Source organism: Calypte anna, chromosome 2 (genome assembly GCF_003957555.1).
Source record: "Calypte anna isolate BGI_N300 chromosome 2, bCalAnn1_v1.p, whole genome shotgun sequence".
NCBI lineage: Eukaryota > Metazoa > Chordata > Aves > Apodiformes > Trochilidae > Calypte > Calypte anna.
Window position 1 is genome coordinate 65,167,477 of NC_044245.1, and position 18,090 is coordinate 65,185,566.

Sequence of the window (18,090 nt, forward strand, 5' to 3'; positions counted from 1 at the left end):
ATGCAACCTGCTGTTTGTGGTACATTCACCTCTCTTTAAAGCTGATCAATCCTGATAACTTGCCCATCTCTACAACCTACACTTGTTAGAGCTGTGTTCTTAAATAGGAGAACTGCTTACAATGCCCATTTAGAACTGTGTTCTGTTTAATTAGTCAGCACAGCCAGTGCTGCAGGGATAGATCACTTGCCTTTAAAGATTTGAGAATGTTAATAGTACAGTACATCATTTTAATTATTATTGAATTAATGTTGTGTCTCGAAGAACACCTAATGCAAATCACGAGAAATGGCCTGAAGTGACCCAAGGGTTGTGCTTTATTAGAAAAGTAATAGGTCCATTGCTTAAATATAAAGAGGGATTCTTTCTTCAAATGTCACTTTGCACTGATCTTCACTGTGTATGTGGGAATGAAATGCTCTTGCTTCCACTTTGTCCACAGAAAGTTTCTGTAGCTCATTCAATAAATGGCTGAGACAGTAGGTGTAATACCAAGAGATGAAGAGGAGATCCAAAATGACAGTGATGATGAAGACCTGTTTCTGAATCATGTTGTAACAGCATCCCCTGGTTGCTCTGCCAGCCCTTCTTTAGACAACCTTCATGAAGACAAGGAAATCTCAGCAGTGCCAGAAAGACTGTCTGTCACCTCCAGCAAGGCTGTGGCACAGGAAGAAGCCCTGACCAGCCCAGAGATGGTTAGTGGTGACCAGGCACAGAGAGCAGCCTTGGAGTTGGATGAGCATCATCTGACGTCTGTAAATGCATCATTAGGTGGCTTATTAGGCCCAGAAGTAGTCAGTAACCTGCAGCCCGTGGGCATTGCCTCCCTGTTCTTCAGAAGATCCTACTGCAATAGTGACCCAAGTTTGGAGGTGCCACAGGTCCCAAGGGTTCCTGGTGGGGCTGATGAACCCCTACAAGCTGCCATTGCCCTGCCTGAGACCGAACCCAGGAGTTGCCACATGCAGCAGGCAGAAAGCACTGCCAAGGGTGATATAGTTCCTTGTAGTCTGGGTCGGGTCATTTGGATGAAGACCACAAAAGTAATGGACACCTTAGAAAGTAAGAAAAAGGAGGAAAAGGAAAAGTACCGTCTCCAGCTAGCTATGTACCGACGGCTTCTGCTGTTGCGCTCAATCAGGAGCTTGCATAAGCAGCTGGAGCAGCAGCAGGCCAGATTGCAGGAGTGCTATGGCATGGTAATAAATACCAAAAAAGAAGTGTTGAAACACTTTTGCTCAACCTCGCCCTCACCTTCACCATAATCGTGTTGCTGCATGCAGAAATGAGCTTTGTAATGCCACCAGAGCCATCAGTAAGCTTGCATACCATAGGGGTGGTGTCTTCATACCCAAGAGTATGTGCCCATGTGCACCAAGAGCAGACAGGAAACAGCAGTAGCAGAGCAAGAAGAAAGGGGAAGTGGTGGCTCCTGAAGTTACTTGGAGGAAACTGGAGCAAGAATGTACCCGTGCAAGAACCTGCCTTCTGATGTTGCACTAAAAGCCTCCATCTGAAATAGGATTTTTTGGCATATGGGCTTGTAAAAAGAAAAAAAAACCCACAACTAGGAACCTGGTCTGACAGTGGTCTGTAAAGGTGGTCAGATGCAAGAGTTGCTGCTGGCTGACTATGTGATACGGCACATCGCCCTTCTACTTTCAGCACCAACAAAACTTGAGCAAAATTAAGGTTGGTTTGTACCCAAGGACACGTGAATCTACAAAACCAGGATGTCTGCAATTCTTATGCTCAGGCTTGATTATATTTACCTAGCTGCCTGTTTTTCACAAAACTGCTGAGGCCGCTGTCCATTTGCAGCCCCTGCCCTCCAATAAACTGCATTCAGCTTGACCAGAAATTATTGCAGGAAGGTAGGACAGTCAAACACATGCACAGGGAAAGAGTGCAACTGCCTAAATCTTATTTCCTTAGGAATGCAAGCTAAAAAGAAAGGCCTAGTAATCTGGCGTTACACTGGAAAGCCAGACTGGCAGTGCCAGGGGAATGCTTGAGGTCTGCACAATTATTAATCTGCTGCTAACTCCCAGAGGCACCAGTGTCTGCAAATCAAGCATATTTTGTGCCTTACTGCTGTCGCTTAATGGAAGTTGGTGACAATTAGAACATTTTATCCAGGTGTATTAGACATGTGGAAAACCCTAGAGCGCTCCTTCTCCCATTGCAAGGTTAGGAAGCCTGCAGGGAATTTGATGTAAGTAGACAACAAACACACAGGGAAAATGAAAGCAAAAGGATGCAACTTTTTTGTATGAATCGAAAAGGCAATGTGAATCCCTGCTGCTGGACAGCAAACCAAATAGTTGAGTGTTCTGTTTTAGGATCTGAAGCAAAGAATTATTCAGGAAGAAAAGATATTGAAAATTGAAGATATTGAATATTGATGATATTCCTTTTCTACGATTTAAAGTGATAGGTAAAAATCTCACTTTTTCAGATACTTAGTTCTGATGGTACCACCTTTCTTTTTTTTCCCCTGTTGTGTTTTCATTGTCAATATTGAGATAGATGAACAATCAAACAAGTTTTTGGTGTGTTGAGGGTTTTTGTTTTTTTTTTTTTTGGGTGCTTTTTTTCACATGAAAAGATGAGTCTCTTATTAGAAGTCATCTTTCTGAGAAAACTGTGCTATACATAGCAAACCTTTCATCCTCAGCTCTTGCATGTGTGCAGACAGAGGGTGTGTGTTTGTGTACTCATGCACACACACATCCCTGCATACAAGGGGTATGAAAAGCTGGTGATTTTTTTTTCCTGCAGCAGAAGCAGGAATCATATCTCAAAATAATCTCTGCTGTCTGCAAGGAGTTTTGTTGATTAGATTCACATGCACACATCTGTGAGCAAGGTATTGAAGTAATTCAACAATTGAAGTGCAGCACAACATTGTCATTATTCTGTCTTTGTATTTCTGCACACCCAAAATTATGGAAGCCCCCTGGGTATGCACAACCTTAGATAGGTTCATTCATCTCCTTGGGCCCTGCTATAGCCTCTCACGCAGCACGAGCCTGTAATTTTGAATGCAGAATTACCATAGAAACATCCTTGGCATCAAGGAGATGTTTGAAGAAGCATCCTCTACTGCCTCATTTGGGGAATTCGGGTTGCCAGGGGCCTTTAGTGGGCTGCAGAAGAGAGCTGGGAATCACATGTGACTGGGAGACACTACTACTGAGCTCTGATAGCATCCAGCTCTCTGCTCAACCTTGGGAGAGATGTTTTCTGTCAGTAATGCAGGTTTCCCCCCCAAAAATACTTAAATATGAAACTCACCTGAAAGGTAACCTGGTCTGTTTTAATATGCCTTCCAAAAGGAAAGTTGATTGTGGCCAAAAGGGCTATGCAAAGTTGTGGAGTTTTTTTTTTTCCCTCTTTTTTTTTTTTTTTTACTTTCTAAATTTGACATCATCATTGTTTAAGAGTAAGAATAAGTGTTCTGTTAAACCACATGCAAGCAAGCCACTATTAGATCATCTCTCTGGGGAAAAGAAATGTTGGAGAAGGGACATATCTCAAAAACATTATTGAATTTTGAAATCAAATGTCATATTGTTCCCATTATGGAAACAGTCAAAAATGTATAGTTTTGTTAATTTTGGACAACTTTTTTTGTTTGTTTGAAAAATAATTAGTTTCTAAATTAGATTCACTATAGTGCACAATTGTCATGGTTGGAAAAGACCTCTAAGATCTCCACATTTAACTGTCAACAGCCCCTCTCCCGAAGAAAGAAAATATAAATAAAATAAATGCATATATATATCATCATGCCTACTAGACCATATCCTGAAGTGCCACATCTACACAGTTTTAAATACCTTCAGGGGTGGTGACTCCACCACCTCCCCATGCAGCCTGTTCCAGTGCCTGACTACTCTCTCATTAAAGAAATTCTTCCTAATATATAATCTACATCTCCCCTGGTGCAACTCCAGGCCATTTCCTGTAGTCCTACCATTATTTACTTGGCAAATAAGGCCAACACCCAGCTCACTACAACCCCCTTTCAGGTAGATGTGGAGAGCAATAACATCTCCTCTCAGCCTCCACTTCTCAAAATTAAACAATGCCAATTCCTTCAGTCTCTTCTCATAGAACTCGTTCTCCAGACCCTTCACCAGCTTGGTTGTCCTTCTCTGAACTTGCTCCAGCAAATCAATTGTTACATTCAGCTTGACAAATACCATAAAACCATTGGATTTTCCACTGAAATAAAATATTTTCACAAAAATATATATAAGAAAAACCCAACTGGTAAGATGCTGTGGTTCTTTTGGCTCAATAACTACTGAAGTAGAGTACTGCCCTGCATTTGTTGCAAGTTGAATGCCCTCCATTACTGCATAGAGCTGCCTAAAGTGTCATATTTGCATTTATGGATGACAGAATACTTGCATAATACACAGTGCAGCAATTGCGTTGTCAGCCTGTCCAACTGCAAGTGCTTTGTGGCAGAACTGTGACAATGTTTATTTTGTACAACACCTCTCATTAAATGTCTTGATCCTACTTGGTGTCAGTAGAGGTGTCTGCGCTATAAATATTAAGTACAAAAGATTTGTGTATGACCAATGCTGTCTAATAGCTGGCAAGAAAATAAAGCCAACACTCGTTCTCTATGTGCACCCTCTTTCCATGTAACACTTTTAAGAATACATGCAAAATAAATATTAACTGAGGAAGTAACATTGATCTTTGTTGACAGTTTGCTGTTCTAGTGGTTCTAGTGTGGCTACTAGTAACTGGAGTTGGGCAAAAAAATGAAAAGTTACAGGATTTTTTAAATGAGTTTAGTTTATGAGTTTACAAACTTTGAAAGTATGACTTAAGAGGTAAGGTTGTTTCCTTGTATGTTTTTGTATGTTGTGAGTTGAAAGACAGTAGAAAGTACCATAATGCCATGGGTAACCCATGGAGGCCTGAAGACATACCAGACTGAGCAACAATTTCAGGTTTAATAAAATTGTGTCCTCTCAAATCTTCTCAAGTGTTTAAGAGATTTTGGATGAGGTTCAGCTAAAATTTTTTAAATCTGTCTTTTATGTGAAATCAAACTGCATGGGCGTAGTGATAGCAAGATTTACAAGCTTGAACTACTGAAATTTCATGTGTATGTAAGAGCTCACAGGTATTGGGTAACAGTTACAAAATCAGTAGTTTCATTTGGGCCTTTCTCCCCTTTATCTTACCAGGTTGTGAGAGCCTGTCAAGCTAATGATGTCCAGGACAAAACTCTGGTATCTTATTGTATGTGTTACCTACTTTTGACAGCAAAGGTTGAAGGACCTAGATCTTAAGGTCTTGCTGCTCACCTAATTGCATAGCCAGACTGACGTGGCAGGAAAAAATCATGGGTTTACCACAGATGAGTGGGATGTTTAAAACGTTCAAGGTCCCTTGGAGTCATTGCTACCACTAAAAAGGTTGTAGCTTGTGCCAACCTAAACTGAGAAAAGTACAGAATGGAGCTATGAACAACTTAAGTGATAAAATGAACTACTGAGATTTTTTTTTTTAAAACGCAAGAGCTTTTATTCTGCACCTCCAACATTTCAGTTGGCTGAACTGCTGCCCTGGAGACTGATCAGAGCTGTGCTTTTGCTGCTTCTGTTGTTAATGGCTAGGAGTTAGACAAGATAAACAGCCCAGCTTAACATATTCACTTGTTACCTCTTGTGATGGAGCCACATGTCACATTGCAGATTCATTCACTTCCTCCTTCCTGAGATTTTCTTATATGCCTATCATATTCCTTAACTAGGACAGTGATGGTTTTACCAATGGATAGTAAATATATGATATTGTGGTAAACAATATGGTAAAGAAAAAGAGCCAAGTGTTAGTTACCCTGTATCATTCACAGAAAGATGAAAATTACGAACAACCTAAGTTAACAAAAAATAGATTTAAAGACAAGGTGATTTAAATCCTTCATGGTTGATGAGTAAACTTAGAGAACTTCTTTAGAGTCCTTGTAGTTTGTTTCTATATGTGTTATCAATGTAGGATATAAATGCATTGGAGTGCACCTTTTGCTTATGACTGATGAAGATAGCTCTACTGTAATGCAAGAGTGGGCTTGGAATGTGCTTGAATGGGATTGTGCTCTAAATGCACTGGGCAAGGAGTAAAAGCCCCTCAGTCTTGAAGTTCAGAGATTCATATGAGCATGATAGCCAAAATCCTGGGTAGTGGATGGGGAGTAAGAGTGAATGGAACTGCAAGGTAAGATATTTCAGAATTTGGTTATTAATGCAGCATGAAGAATGGCACAGTAGAGAATTTTTTTGCTTAGTTAAAGATTACTTTTTTCCTTTTTCTCATTCCCAAAGCAACTCATTAGGATCACTGGGCTATGTGTGTGCTAAGGGGTGCTTGTTTAACTGCAGTACATGGGAGAAGATACCCATCTCTGAAAGTAAGTGACAATAGTTATTATGGCCAAAATTTGCTAATACCACTGATACCCCTAGACCTGGCTTTTACTTAAATTGAAACACAGTGACATCAAACATCATGCTGAATTTCAATGACATTTGATCAGGATTTCGATGTGGTTCACCTTGTTCTACTCTTTTCTCAAATCTGGTGCATTTCTACCTCTGTCTTGGCTTGTACTAATCTTTGTTGACCTGCAAAAACATTTGGAAGATTTGGGAGAGAAGGAAAAAGGCCTGGCTATCAGTTTCTTATGTTATTGAAGAAAGGGGGATGTCGTTGTTTGTTTTTAGTGAACACTTGTAGCAGGGAAGATGGCCCTATGAAAACACTCCTGGAGAATTTACTTAAACATCTTGGAAATTACAGCAGTTCCTACAGGAATAAAAATACAGCTGCAAAGAAGCTTCCTTATTTATACTGATCATATTTGCACAATATCTTAGCCAAGTCTCCAAAACAAACAAAAATGTTGCCTCCATCCCTGACAAATCAAGCCTCTAAGTCCTCAGCCCAAAGTGACTTCTCTGTGTATGAGAGGCAAGGAATTCCTGAGAAGCTCAGTAGAAGTTACATTTTCCCTTTGATGGGTGGGGGTAGGAAAGGAAAGGGAATGTGTGACCATTCATCACAGCTCCAGGCTCATTAGTACCCAGGAACTTTCTACTCTACATGACAAAGAGTTCCACTGTCACCAAAGAGAAATTGCTGCTGACCTTAGACCTCTTTTTGGAAAGTAAAATAATGGCACACAGGAGCAGAGTTTGATATTTGACCGAATTCTACACAATTATCATGCATGTGTATATAATAAAATTAATTCTGTGTCTCTGCATTGTAGCCTCGGGCAAGCAGCATACAATCAGTTTTGTATGTATAATAGATCACAGAGTTGTTCATGAATAATACAAATGCATTGAGCAGATACTAGTGAGTGAGGATGTTTGTCTTTGCATGGAATCGAAGTGAACATGTAATATTGTGATAATATATATTTGATGAATTCAGGTCTGACTTGCCTTTGCCATAGCCTGCTAATTCCCCGACAAGGGTTGCCACAATAATTGAGTTTCCAATAACATTATGATTATTTCCACATGATAATTTAATTGTAGGTATTTTTTTAATATTGTAATAATGTAGATTTGTGATTATTATGCATTTGCATGCAGATTTTCATGGTGACTTGGAGCACAATCTTACATTTATAACTTAATTTCCTATATTATTGCATATATATTTTGGGATGAACTCATTAATGCAAACTAAAAAAAAGTAGGTCTTTTTAGTCGTTTTGCTCTTATTATAAATGGCTGACAGCTCTGCTCATTTTTTTTGGCTAGTCTAAACAAGTGAATAAACAAAAGACAACTGTAATTCACGGATGGATTAATTTAAAATAATAATGTAATTACAAATCATGGCAGATTTGTCTGAGGTAATTGGGATGCAGACTGGTACAAATTTTGTTTTGCTGATACAAAACTTGTTTAGATGAATCACCAAGCTTAGTAGGGGCTGTGTTCAACTCTTCCAATTTCTGTACATAAGGTGTTGGCAAAGTAATATTGGTTCAAAATTAATGGGTGCCTCTATAAATGGGTATAACAACAGGGAAGCCTGAGCATCTGGACTCAATGAAATATTATTTTGGCAGGCAACATGCCCAGTAGGAGAAGAATCGGGTATACAGTCATGACAATAGCAGAGCTTTTAATCAGTTAAATTGTCCACTCTGGAAAAAGGCTGGTTTCTTGCCTGGTAACAACCTTCAAATTGCATTAGCAAACTTCACCTGAAACTCAGTGGGGCTAAGAGAGGTATTCCATTCCCCAGAAATAAACTCTGTTCCTGTTAATTGGAGCAGATGTTCTTAAGATCCTGCGAGCATCCTACTTCAAATAGAGGTCTCTTCCAGGCATATCCAAAGAGGGGGGAAGGTTTTTAGCTAAATACTTGTGTTTTAAAAAGAAACTTTCCAGAGAAACTCTCACAAGGTTTGCATAGTGATTATTTTTTCTGGCTTCTCTCAATTATGTGTGGTTGAAGGAATGTCTCCTCTATTTTTCATCTGCAAGGTCTCCTCAAATGAAACTGGAGTTCCAACAGAGGCAAAGTTCTTGGTCTCCTCCAGGTTATCCCTAGCTGGCATGCTGTATTCCTGTTACCCACATGGAAGGCATATGACATAGGAGCTAGGAGAACAAGCCTGGTCCCAATCTTCAGATTTGGAAGACTAGAACTAGGGACTGGAATATATAATTTGCTGCTATTCTTTCACATTGTTCCATGGTGCATGTGTATTCTGTTGCTACCAGTGTATTTAGGTGCCTGCTACTACTTTAATTTATACTCCCCTAAAATAACAGTGAACAAGATACAGTGATTTTAAATCCTTCCTTCTTTCTTTGCTCCATGGACCTAAGAACTGGAAAGAGAAACAGAAGCTTCATTTATTTAGGCAGCAAAGAGAGCAGTCATGATTCTGCTGTATAGGGTGGCCTTTTTTACTTGTATAGCTAACTCAGTTTCTCTCCTGAAACCCACCAAAGCTATTTTAATTCGTCCTTTTTAAACACAGTCTCTAGCTAAGAAACACTTAGGCAGCTGACTCTACTAGAAGCAGTAAAACAATCAAGAGATGAAGGCAGTTCTGTTGGCAGAATCTGTACCTTGCTGAGAGCAAACAACAGCTCAACACAGGGGACCTGAAAGATCTGTCTGACTGTTATTTTGTTTTTTAATGGGCCACCAGCATAAGACTAAGAATGTATTTTACATTGTGGCATTAGGTCTTAAATGACAGACATTATTTTGCACACAGCAACCATCATAGAATATAAAAGTATCATTACCTCAGTAAGTCCTCAATTCAATGTGTAAATCCTGCTTGTTGTGAGGAAATCTAGGGTTGTTTCAGATGCCAGGTGATTTCTGATCAGATGATTATTCACGTTACAGTATGTTCCTGATGTTACTCAGACAGATATGGTAAGCTATCCTAGATTGATACACATAAAATTAGAAGCAAGCCTGCTGAAAAACTCTGATTTGTGTCACATTCCTGTGTAACACATGCTTATGAGTAATTTTCTCTGATGAAAGAAATCAAGACTAAACTTTCATAATGCAGGGGATAAAGCTATCCTGGCCTCAACTTTTCCAGCATCACAAAAGTTAAGACTTGGAAGAGCTCAGTTCCTTTCCTACCTTTCTTGTGTTGCCACTTCAGTGCTTCCTGTTCTTTTTTTTTTTTTTTTTTTTTTTTTTTTTTTTTTTTTTTTTTTTTTTTTTTTCTTTCAGTATGTGAGCGGAGAGTGTTTAGCTTCAGGTTAAACTTGGAATTCTTCTTTTGACACAAAATCATTTGCTGAAGCCTTATTCCTTAAATCACCTCTTTTTTTTTATTATTATTTTTTATTCCCAATAGTTTTTTCCATTTGTAATTATCTGTGAAGCACTTAGTACCATCTAATTTCTATGTGAGGCAGGGGTATATTCTCTTGTGCATAGACCATTCTTACACTAGAAAAATAGACCCAGACTATTCTTAAGGAAAATATTACCCAAAAATATTTTAAGTAAGGAGTTATTTATGTATTGCTCATCTCTAGTGCTTGCAAGTACATATTTCCTAGCCAGTAGTTGTTCTTCTCATAGTGGAGAAGGTTTATTGGCCATAATCTTGGAAGCCCTCTCTGTGTCAAATGATCACTGATTGTACTGGGAAAGGATGCAGTGACAGCAGGCAGCCCCAGGGTGGAAAGAAGTGTCCCTTGTCCCTGAGCAATAACCTGTAAGGAAGATTGAGACTTGTTGATAGACTTCCATAGAAATCTTACCTAGTAGTCAGGGCTTAGCAGTGTCTAACTCAGTGCAGGATCCTTCAGTGCAGGATGCTTGGACTTGAGTTTTTTACTCACCAAGGAGGGCTTAAAAGCAGGCAAAAACTGAACATACCTTTAGGCACAGGCATATGCAGCTTTACCACACCTACTGTCTTATGGGAGAAAAAAAAAAAAAAAAAGGCTGCTAGAGTTTACAAAATCAAATGATTGTCTAATTTCATCATCAGCAAAACCTGTAAGAAACCAGTGATGTCTCTCCTGAGAGACTGGTGGTGTCACCTCACGTGTCCTTGGGGTGCCAATTGGTACAAAATGCTCACTTTGCAAGTGCTGCACAGTGTTAAGCTACAACTCCCAAGGGATGCATTGTGTGTACATTTTGTTATATGTAATGACACACTGAAAGGGCAATGAAGCTGTAAAGGAAAAGTCTAAATGCATGTCTAAAAAGAACTTATTTTTCTTTCAACCAATAAAAAAAAGAACGAGTCTTTCAGAAAAGCAGTTAAACTAATATAATTCAAATCTAACAAGTGATAAAATACTAGTGAGAATTCACCTGTCAGATGGAGAAATTTAAAACATGAGGTTTTCTGTGAAACATATATATTTCAGATATATTTGTTGGACCATTTTCCTAGTAAAGCAAGAGACCTCTTCAAAAAGCTTTTAAAACAGTTGATATATATACAAAATTTTAAGGCTGACAAAACCAGCATAATAGAAGCAATTATTTAGAACTGTGGATTTGAAGAATAAAGCATAAAACGTAGTTATTTCATGTCATTCTAGACAATGTATGTGGTGCTGTGAGATTTAACTAGACCAAAGTTGGATGTGAGACTCTGGGAGTTTTTCAGCAAAGGTGATTTTGTAATAAAACAGTTCAGTGCATATAAAAATACCCCTAGAGATGTCTACAATGCTAACAACGATATTTTTGAAATTAAACTAAGAAAGACTCATGCTTCCTTCAAGAAAATTCCATGTGGACATATTCAATAATTCTGTGCGCCCACAGTGCACTGGGGCCCATTTTCCAATAGAAATACTTTTACCTACAAAACAAATGGAAATGTATGTGAGTGTTTTCTTGTGTTTCTAATGCAAAAGTAGTTGCTTTCTCTGAAATTTGAAGACATGAAACCCCAGTCAGCAAGGTGACAGAACAGTTGAGCAAATGTTTTTCAGATGAACTTTAAATGTAAAATTCAAATTGGACAAATAATTAATTCTATGTTATTCCAAAATAAACGAGGACTCATAAAAAATAGAAAAGTGAATTGGATAGAATGTTGCAGTTGTATCTTCTATTACTTCAGTACCAGCCATCAATCACTGTCAGTTAATTATCATTAAGATTGCATAAAAAAAGGCCCCAGTGGGAGCTGGATAGGCTGTGAGCTTCATTCTTTCATTAGAAACAAGATAAACAATATAAGCCACCTTCTTTTGTTTTGTTTTCATTTAGTTTAGGGGTTTTTTGTTTGTTTGTTTGTTTATTTGTTTGTTTTATACAAGGAAATTATGTGGGAAGGTAAATCTTGAAATGCATAACTGTGCTGGGAGTCACCATATGGGTGGCAGAGAGAAGATAATAGAACAAGGAATTAAAAATCAAAGTTGTTACTTGTCAGGAAGAATTTAGATTTTTAAAAAAATTATTATCATTTTTCCACACAAAAAACCCCACATGGTGGGGTAGCTCTAAGTTGCAAAATGTGAGGGATTTTTAAAAGAAATGCTCACTTCTTAATTAACTGTGCTATTTTTAAGCCTGTAGGATTTATACTTTGATGCACAGCATTCAGTTTGGAAAGTTAGTTTTTAAAAAAAAGGATAAAAAGCTAGAGTCACATGACTCCAAAAGGCAATTCTGCAACAGAAGACAAGCCAGCATGAAATTCAGTATGAGCTGAAGATGCAGAAACTTTCAGAGGTTATGAGCTGCTTTGAGGGGCCCATAAGCACTCAGCTAATGGCAGAAACAGGACACGGTAGCGGAGCAGAGCAGCTACTGCTATTTCTAGGGTGCTCACCCACACTGCTGAGAGGAGTGACTACAGGTCACTCTCTTGGAAGTGTTGAGGTTTATTGGGTCTGCTCATTGGCACCACAAACGGGCTGGCATCTTAGCTCTGTAATTTCTGCCTTTGACATCAAAATGATTCTGAGTCACCTCGTGCTTGCCCAGCTTGAGAATGTCAAAGCTCTGCTGGCTTAGTTATTTCTCTGCAGAAGGAGGCTACAGAGGTTAGAAGAAGCCCTGTAAAATTTTTAACATATCTAAATAATTATTTGTCATGGGGAAATATATGTGTTATGGACAGAATTTTTCGTTTGTTGAGATTTGCATGGTTTGAGTTTTTTTTTGAAGTGAGGCTTTGTTGCTAACTTCTTTCTCAAATGACAGAAGAAGAGCCTTATGAGCATGAACAATTTAAAGGCTGAAGCCTTCAGGGCCAAATGCCTTTCTGTATAGGAAAATAATAATATTTTTTTAAAAAGCGTTACACTTTGAATTCACCACTTTCTGGCCAGTTGCCCAAATAAACCTCAGAGCTGGAGTCATGTAAATGCAAATGTTCCCACCTGGATGTCAAGAAAGCAACAGGCCTTTAAGTGACACAACCTCAAACCAAAATTAAGACTTTAGCATTGATGAGCAATGGTTTCTAACAAGGAGGAGTAAATGACTTAAACTAGAGCAGATCTGGCCCATATAGGGCTCTTCAGGCTGAATTCTCCATCTGCTCCTCATCGACCTCCTCCTGGGAAAGCCTCTTTGCCTTCGTGTACCCAGACTTAAGGCAACATTTAGCATGATGAGCAGCCAGGTGGTCACAAGATAGAGAGACTAATGTTCAGATCAGGTCAGGTAGCTCTCACTGTCCATGAATATCACTTTTCTTTATTGGATATTTCCTGATCTGTCAGTAAAGATTATACTCTAGATAAAACCTCATCAAGTAAGCTAATTTCTCTTATCTTTCTTCCCTCTGTCGTGTATTGAGTTTCTTTATTCCTATTTGGCTGTTTCAGAAGGAATATCCTCCAGTGCCCATTTTATTTTGCAAGGGTTGGGTCAAGGTTAGTATGTCTGTAAACCTGCAGAAAGGAGAATTAGGCCATAGAAGAAAGGGACAGTGCATCTTGAAAGAAAACTAAGACGGAAACCCTAACCTCTTCTAATTTACATATGGTGACATTTTGCAGAAATATTGTAACATTAGCAGTGGCATAATGAAATTCTGCCTATCAGCCGTGGAAGGAATAATGTTACTGTAAAGGTAACCTGTCCATAGTTTGTTATCAAGAAAATATTCATGGCAAGAAACATACATTTACCAATGAGTGTACAGAACAGTGGTTTTTTCCTTATATTTTTCCCTCATGGGCTATCCATCTTTCCCTCCAGGTTTACTGCATGATCACTCCCTTTACATGCTAATTACGTGCAGCTCTGGTGAATTTGTTAGTAGTGACACTTCGGGCACCCAGTGGGACTGCAACTCATTATGTGGCAATGTCCAGATATATCAGATATTATTAGCTGTCATTAATCTGCTGTGGAAACATTGAGTGCACAGCCAGGAGAGAGACCAGGAAATAGAGTAAAAATGAAGTCTGCAGCCGCCCTGGCCCCCAGAAGGTCAGAGGGCAAATCAGCAGGGGAGAAGAATACACCTTAATATGGCCAGTGCTTAGCAGCCGACTTTTAACCCTTTGGAAACTGGCACTTTCAAGAGTAGGAAAGACAAAAAGAAATTATACTGCTTTAATGTTTGCATGACTATGCTTTGCTGGAGGAAATGGGGATACAGTCTTTCAAACTGCTGCTTTCTGGTGAAATTTTGTAGAACTGCCTCTCAGTAATAAAAGTGTGTGAGGAGGAGGAGGAAGAGAGAGCAACGTGCAGCATCTGTCTCAGCATGGATAGCACAGAAGCATAAACCTTTGAAATTTGGCAATGCATAACACAGAACACCCACCCACCCCCATTTGAAGGTCACCTTTTGTAGAACAGGCCTGGCAGTAGAGAAAATCCTGCAGGAATGAAGAGCTTGCTCTTGCTATTCATCCAGGTCTGTAATTTGCCTACATAAGCAGGAGGCAGGATTTTGCCTCTCGACTGTGGGCAGAGAACTGATCAACCTCTGCTTAAAAACAGGAATCACAATAGGTTGCATTTTTAGCATCAATTCTGAAAAATCAGTCCCTTGGAGTTAGTTACCTGTATCTGCACTTCTCCATCATTAATTACATGGCTTGGAGTGAGTGCAAAAATAAAAAAGTAACAAAGATTCTTCCCAGAAAGCTCCATAGTCTTTCTGATTTCCAAGACGATTTGCATGGTACTTCCCAGGACTGCAGGGAGTCCTGTCTCCTTTACTTCATCTAACAAGGCTGGAAGAAACTTGGCAGGCTTTAAAGCAAATGGGGTCTTCTTCACTCTGAAATAGAAACAAAGAACACCAAAGTGGAGGCTAGGAGTCTCTGACTTCAGTGGTGATGCATTAATTAGACAATTTTCAGGTTAGGGGAGAGGTAATGTTAGTCTGTGTGCATTGGTTACTTATGGGTGACTTCCTACTGTTGAGGGGCAGCCAGAAAATTTTGTGACCTTAAAAAGAAAGTAAATAATGAGATAGAGGGATTCTAGATAGGAAAAAAACCCCATTTTATCAAAAAAGTAAAAATTATCTTTTGTTTCCAAGGTTTCAAGGACCTATGCTCATTTATCTAAGAGCTGCAGTAATTTGAGAGGTTTATTCAAAACCAAAAAGAAGGATATCAGTCTAAAATTGACACTTCCATTCAACAAATGACAGTTTATACTTGTAGAGGGAAGCTGGTACGAAGTTCTTCAGACAGTTGCTTAAAAATTTCCAAGTAAGCCACCCATCCGAATTTCCCGAAGGAATCTGGGAAGCAATGGGTTTATTCCCATTAAAGGGGTGTAATCTAATGCTTCACAATTTTTCACATACTATGACCTTTGTGTGATCTAATCTTGCCCTAATGAGGATAATAACAGGAAAAAAAAAATTGCCTGATGTTTTATTTATGGTCCTGTCTTCAATTAGATAGACTCTGATAAACCCATGAAAAAATAACCATGGCTCAGTCCTAAATTCTGCACAGTCCCATGAAAGAGAAAAGAACCTTAATATTTGGTCAAATGGCTCCCAATAATACTTCCTAAACTAATTCATGAACTCAGGTTCTAGGGAAACATTTAGAAGTCATTTTAGTGGCATTTTGGGTTTTGGAGAAATACTGAGAAGTGTTACAGAGTAGAGAAGGTGGCATTGGGCACTGGGACAGGTGGCAAGCACCCTGGGAAATACAGAGAAAGCAGTTTTATCATTGGTCTTGGGCCCTTACAATTTTGGTGCTACAGGAGGGTTTGTTTATTTTTATGTGAGAGCAATGCAATATCAAAGAAGAGTTACAATCTAACGTCATTAATGTGGACAAAAGAGTATGTAAAACCATTCTGAGTGCTGCATGAATATATTCAATAGGCCAGTTACAGATTTTATTTTTTTATTAACCATTTTCTAGTGTTTATGAAATTTTGCAAATATGACATGCCTTGCTCTTTTTCCAGAGTAGGGGAATAAAAATTCATTCCAGTTCCTTTGATTGTTTTGAAAGACTGAACATGAGGTGAATACTGTTTTAGTGGTAGATTAATGATTTACAGGTCAAGGTTATAGTGGAAAAACTGCAGTCAGCCTCCATATTGCTGTCTACCAAATTTGCATCGATGAAGCTATTATGGCAAGCTCACTTTTCTTTTTTTTTCTCTTTTTCATGGAGAAACATGTTTGTTATTTCCCCATCAAGATTATGCTGTCTTTTCAGGGCCTGTGTTGCTCCTTATGATCCTGCAGGCACTTGTTTTCACATTTAACATGGTACGCATGAGTAACCCTCTCTCAGCTGGTGAAGCTACTCAGGTGTAAAACTCAGATGTATGTACTCTGTAGGGCTGGGGCCCGAGCAAATTCCACAGAACACAAAAATGTGTTATATTTTACAGAAGTCTGCATTGTTACTCCATTGTTCACAGCAAGCTGAATAGCTAGGTCTTATCCAGCTAAACCTGTAGCAGCAATGGCACCAAGCAGATCTGCACAGCTGCCTGTGATCTTTGTTGTACCAAAAACGGTGTGTTAAGTACTGTCAGGTTCAGTATTTTAAAAGATGGTCCTGCAATATATGTACTCGCAATAGTTTTGAAAGTAAATTCCTAGGAATAGGTCTAAAGTGCTTGTAAGCTGTAACATAATGGCAGAAGAAGGCCATCAACTTGAATCTGGAGTGTGGAGAGAACCAATGAAGAGAAAGTACTGTATTGTTCTTTTTCTTGTGGCTTGGAAAATTAGAAAGCATAGTGTAAAATCCCTAACAACAATTTTACCTTCTTGGCATGTATACCTTTAGGAATACCCCAGTAAATGATCTTTCTTTTTTTTCATCATCTGCTTTCTTTTTTTTCATCATAAGCTAATCCTAGTTATAGATTTTTAAAGTGTGCAGAGTTAGTACTTAATCAGTACTAACTTTTTCAAAGTTAAGAAAATATGTCAGCTCTGAACCAATGTTTTCTCAGGAGCTGCTTTGGTGTGTGAACTATTAGAGAAGTTAAAATATTCTCAGCGGCTGTGGGAGTGCCTTACCTCCCAAATTTTAGGGTCATGACACCAGGATCTGATTCTGCAATTCCTCTGCAAATGCCCACAAGTGGAGGGGCTCTATCACAGCTGGGCTCTCCTCACCTCATACAGCACTTCATAGGGTGTAACATTGCCAGCAAGGTAAGTGCTAAGTGCCATAAATTACCCTACCTGATGTGAAGGGTAATCAATATTTAGGGTAATTCAGTGTTTTGTGATGTGTACTGGGAAAAAAATGGAAGGGCAGAATAGTTAAGGTTTAGATTCATTGCAGCTTTCCTGATGTTCCTGGTCATTTATTCATTATCATCATCACTCATTTAGGTGACTTGGGCTCTTGCAGAATGAGGTACTAGTTAGCATCAGTGAAGAGGGAAGAATCTGATCTGAAATTACTGAGCTGTGAGTTGCCATTAACATTTTATTTAAAAGGGTCCTGGTGCAGTTGAACCAGGAAGGAGAAAATACAACCAGAACAATAACACCACTAAAGCTCAGGGCAACGTTACAAGACTATAGTGTGAAAAATCTAAACATTTTTACAACAATCTAAACATTTTAATATGTTGATATTTTTAATAATTAATTTTATTTTTATTTCATTAGCAGTAGAAGAATGGTAATCAGAGTCCTTTTCTGCTGTTCTAGCTAGAAAAAAAAGCACGAGTTTGCTGAACCCCAGAAAAATAGAACTGAAAATTAATAGAAGAGGTTAGAGAGGGACTGCTAAAAGTATGCAGAATGATGAACATTTGAGAATTCATGCTTCACTGCCACAAACTGTTGCAGAAATTGGCACGTGCCTATCCATGTGTCTATGTGTTTGTATGTGCTTGTTGGATCAAGAGTGAGTAACAAGTTCACAAGTCTCCACTGGATAGTTGTAACTTCATCTCAGCTGCAAATTATTTCACAGCATAATACAGATAAGTGAACTTTAAATTCTCTTTAATTTCTTCTACTGAAGAGTTACCTTATGCTGTACAAAACCATAATAGTTTCCTAGATTTATTGTAATCTGTGTCTAGATGTATCAGGTGATTCACTGTGGTTTTGTTTCCTTAAAAGCATTGGAGCTATGCATTTGACTT

At 38.7% G+C, this 18,090-nt stretch overlaps 1 protein-coding gene across 1 annotated transcript; it reads left to right on the forward strand.

The window, feature by feature from the left end:
- Positions 1–467: 467 nt before the first annotated feature.
- Positions 468–1,268, forward strand: LOC115597813. The gene has a single exon (XM_030444657.1). It carries the CDS (start codon positions 468–470, stop codon positions 1,266–1,268), a length of 801 nt encoding a protein of 266 aa, XP_030300517.1.
- The last annotated feature ends 16,822 nt before the right edge of the window (positions 1,269–18,090 follow it).

What these genes read in the sequence shown, in the direction of transcription:
- LOC115597813 (XM_030444657.1), top strand. Translation starts at nt 468, where the DNA reads ATGGCTGAGACAGTAGGTGTAATACCAAGAGATGAAGAGGAGATCCAA.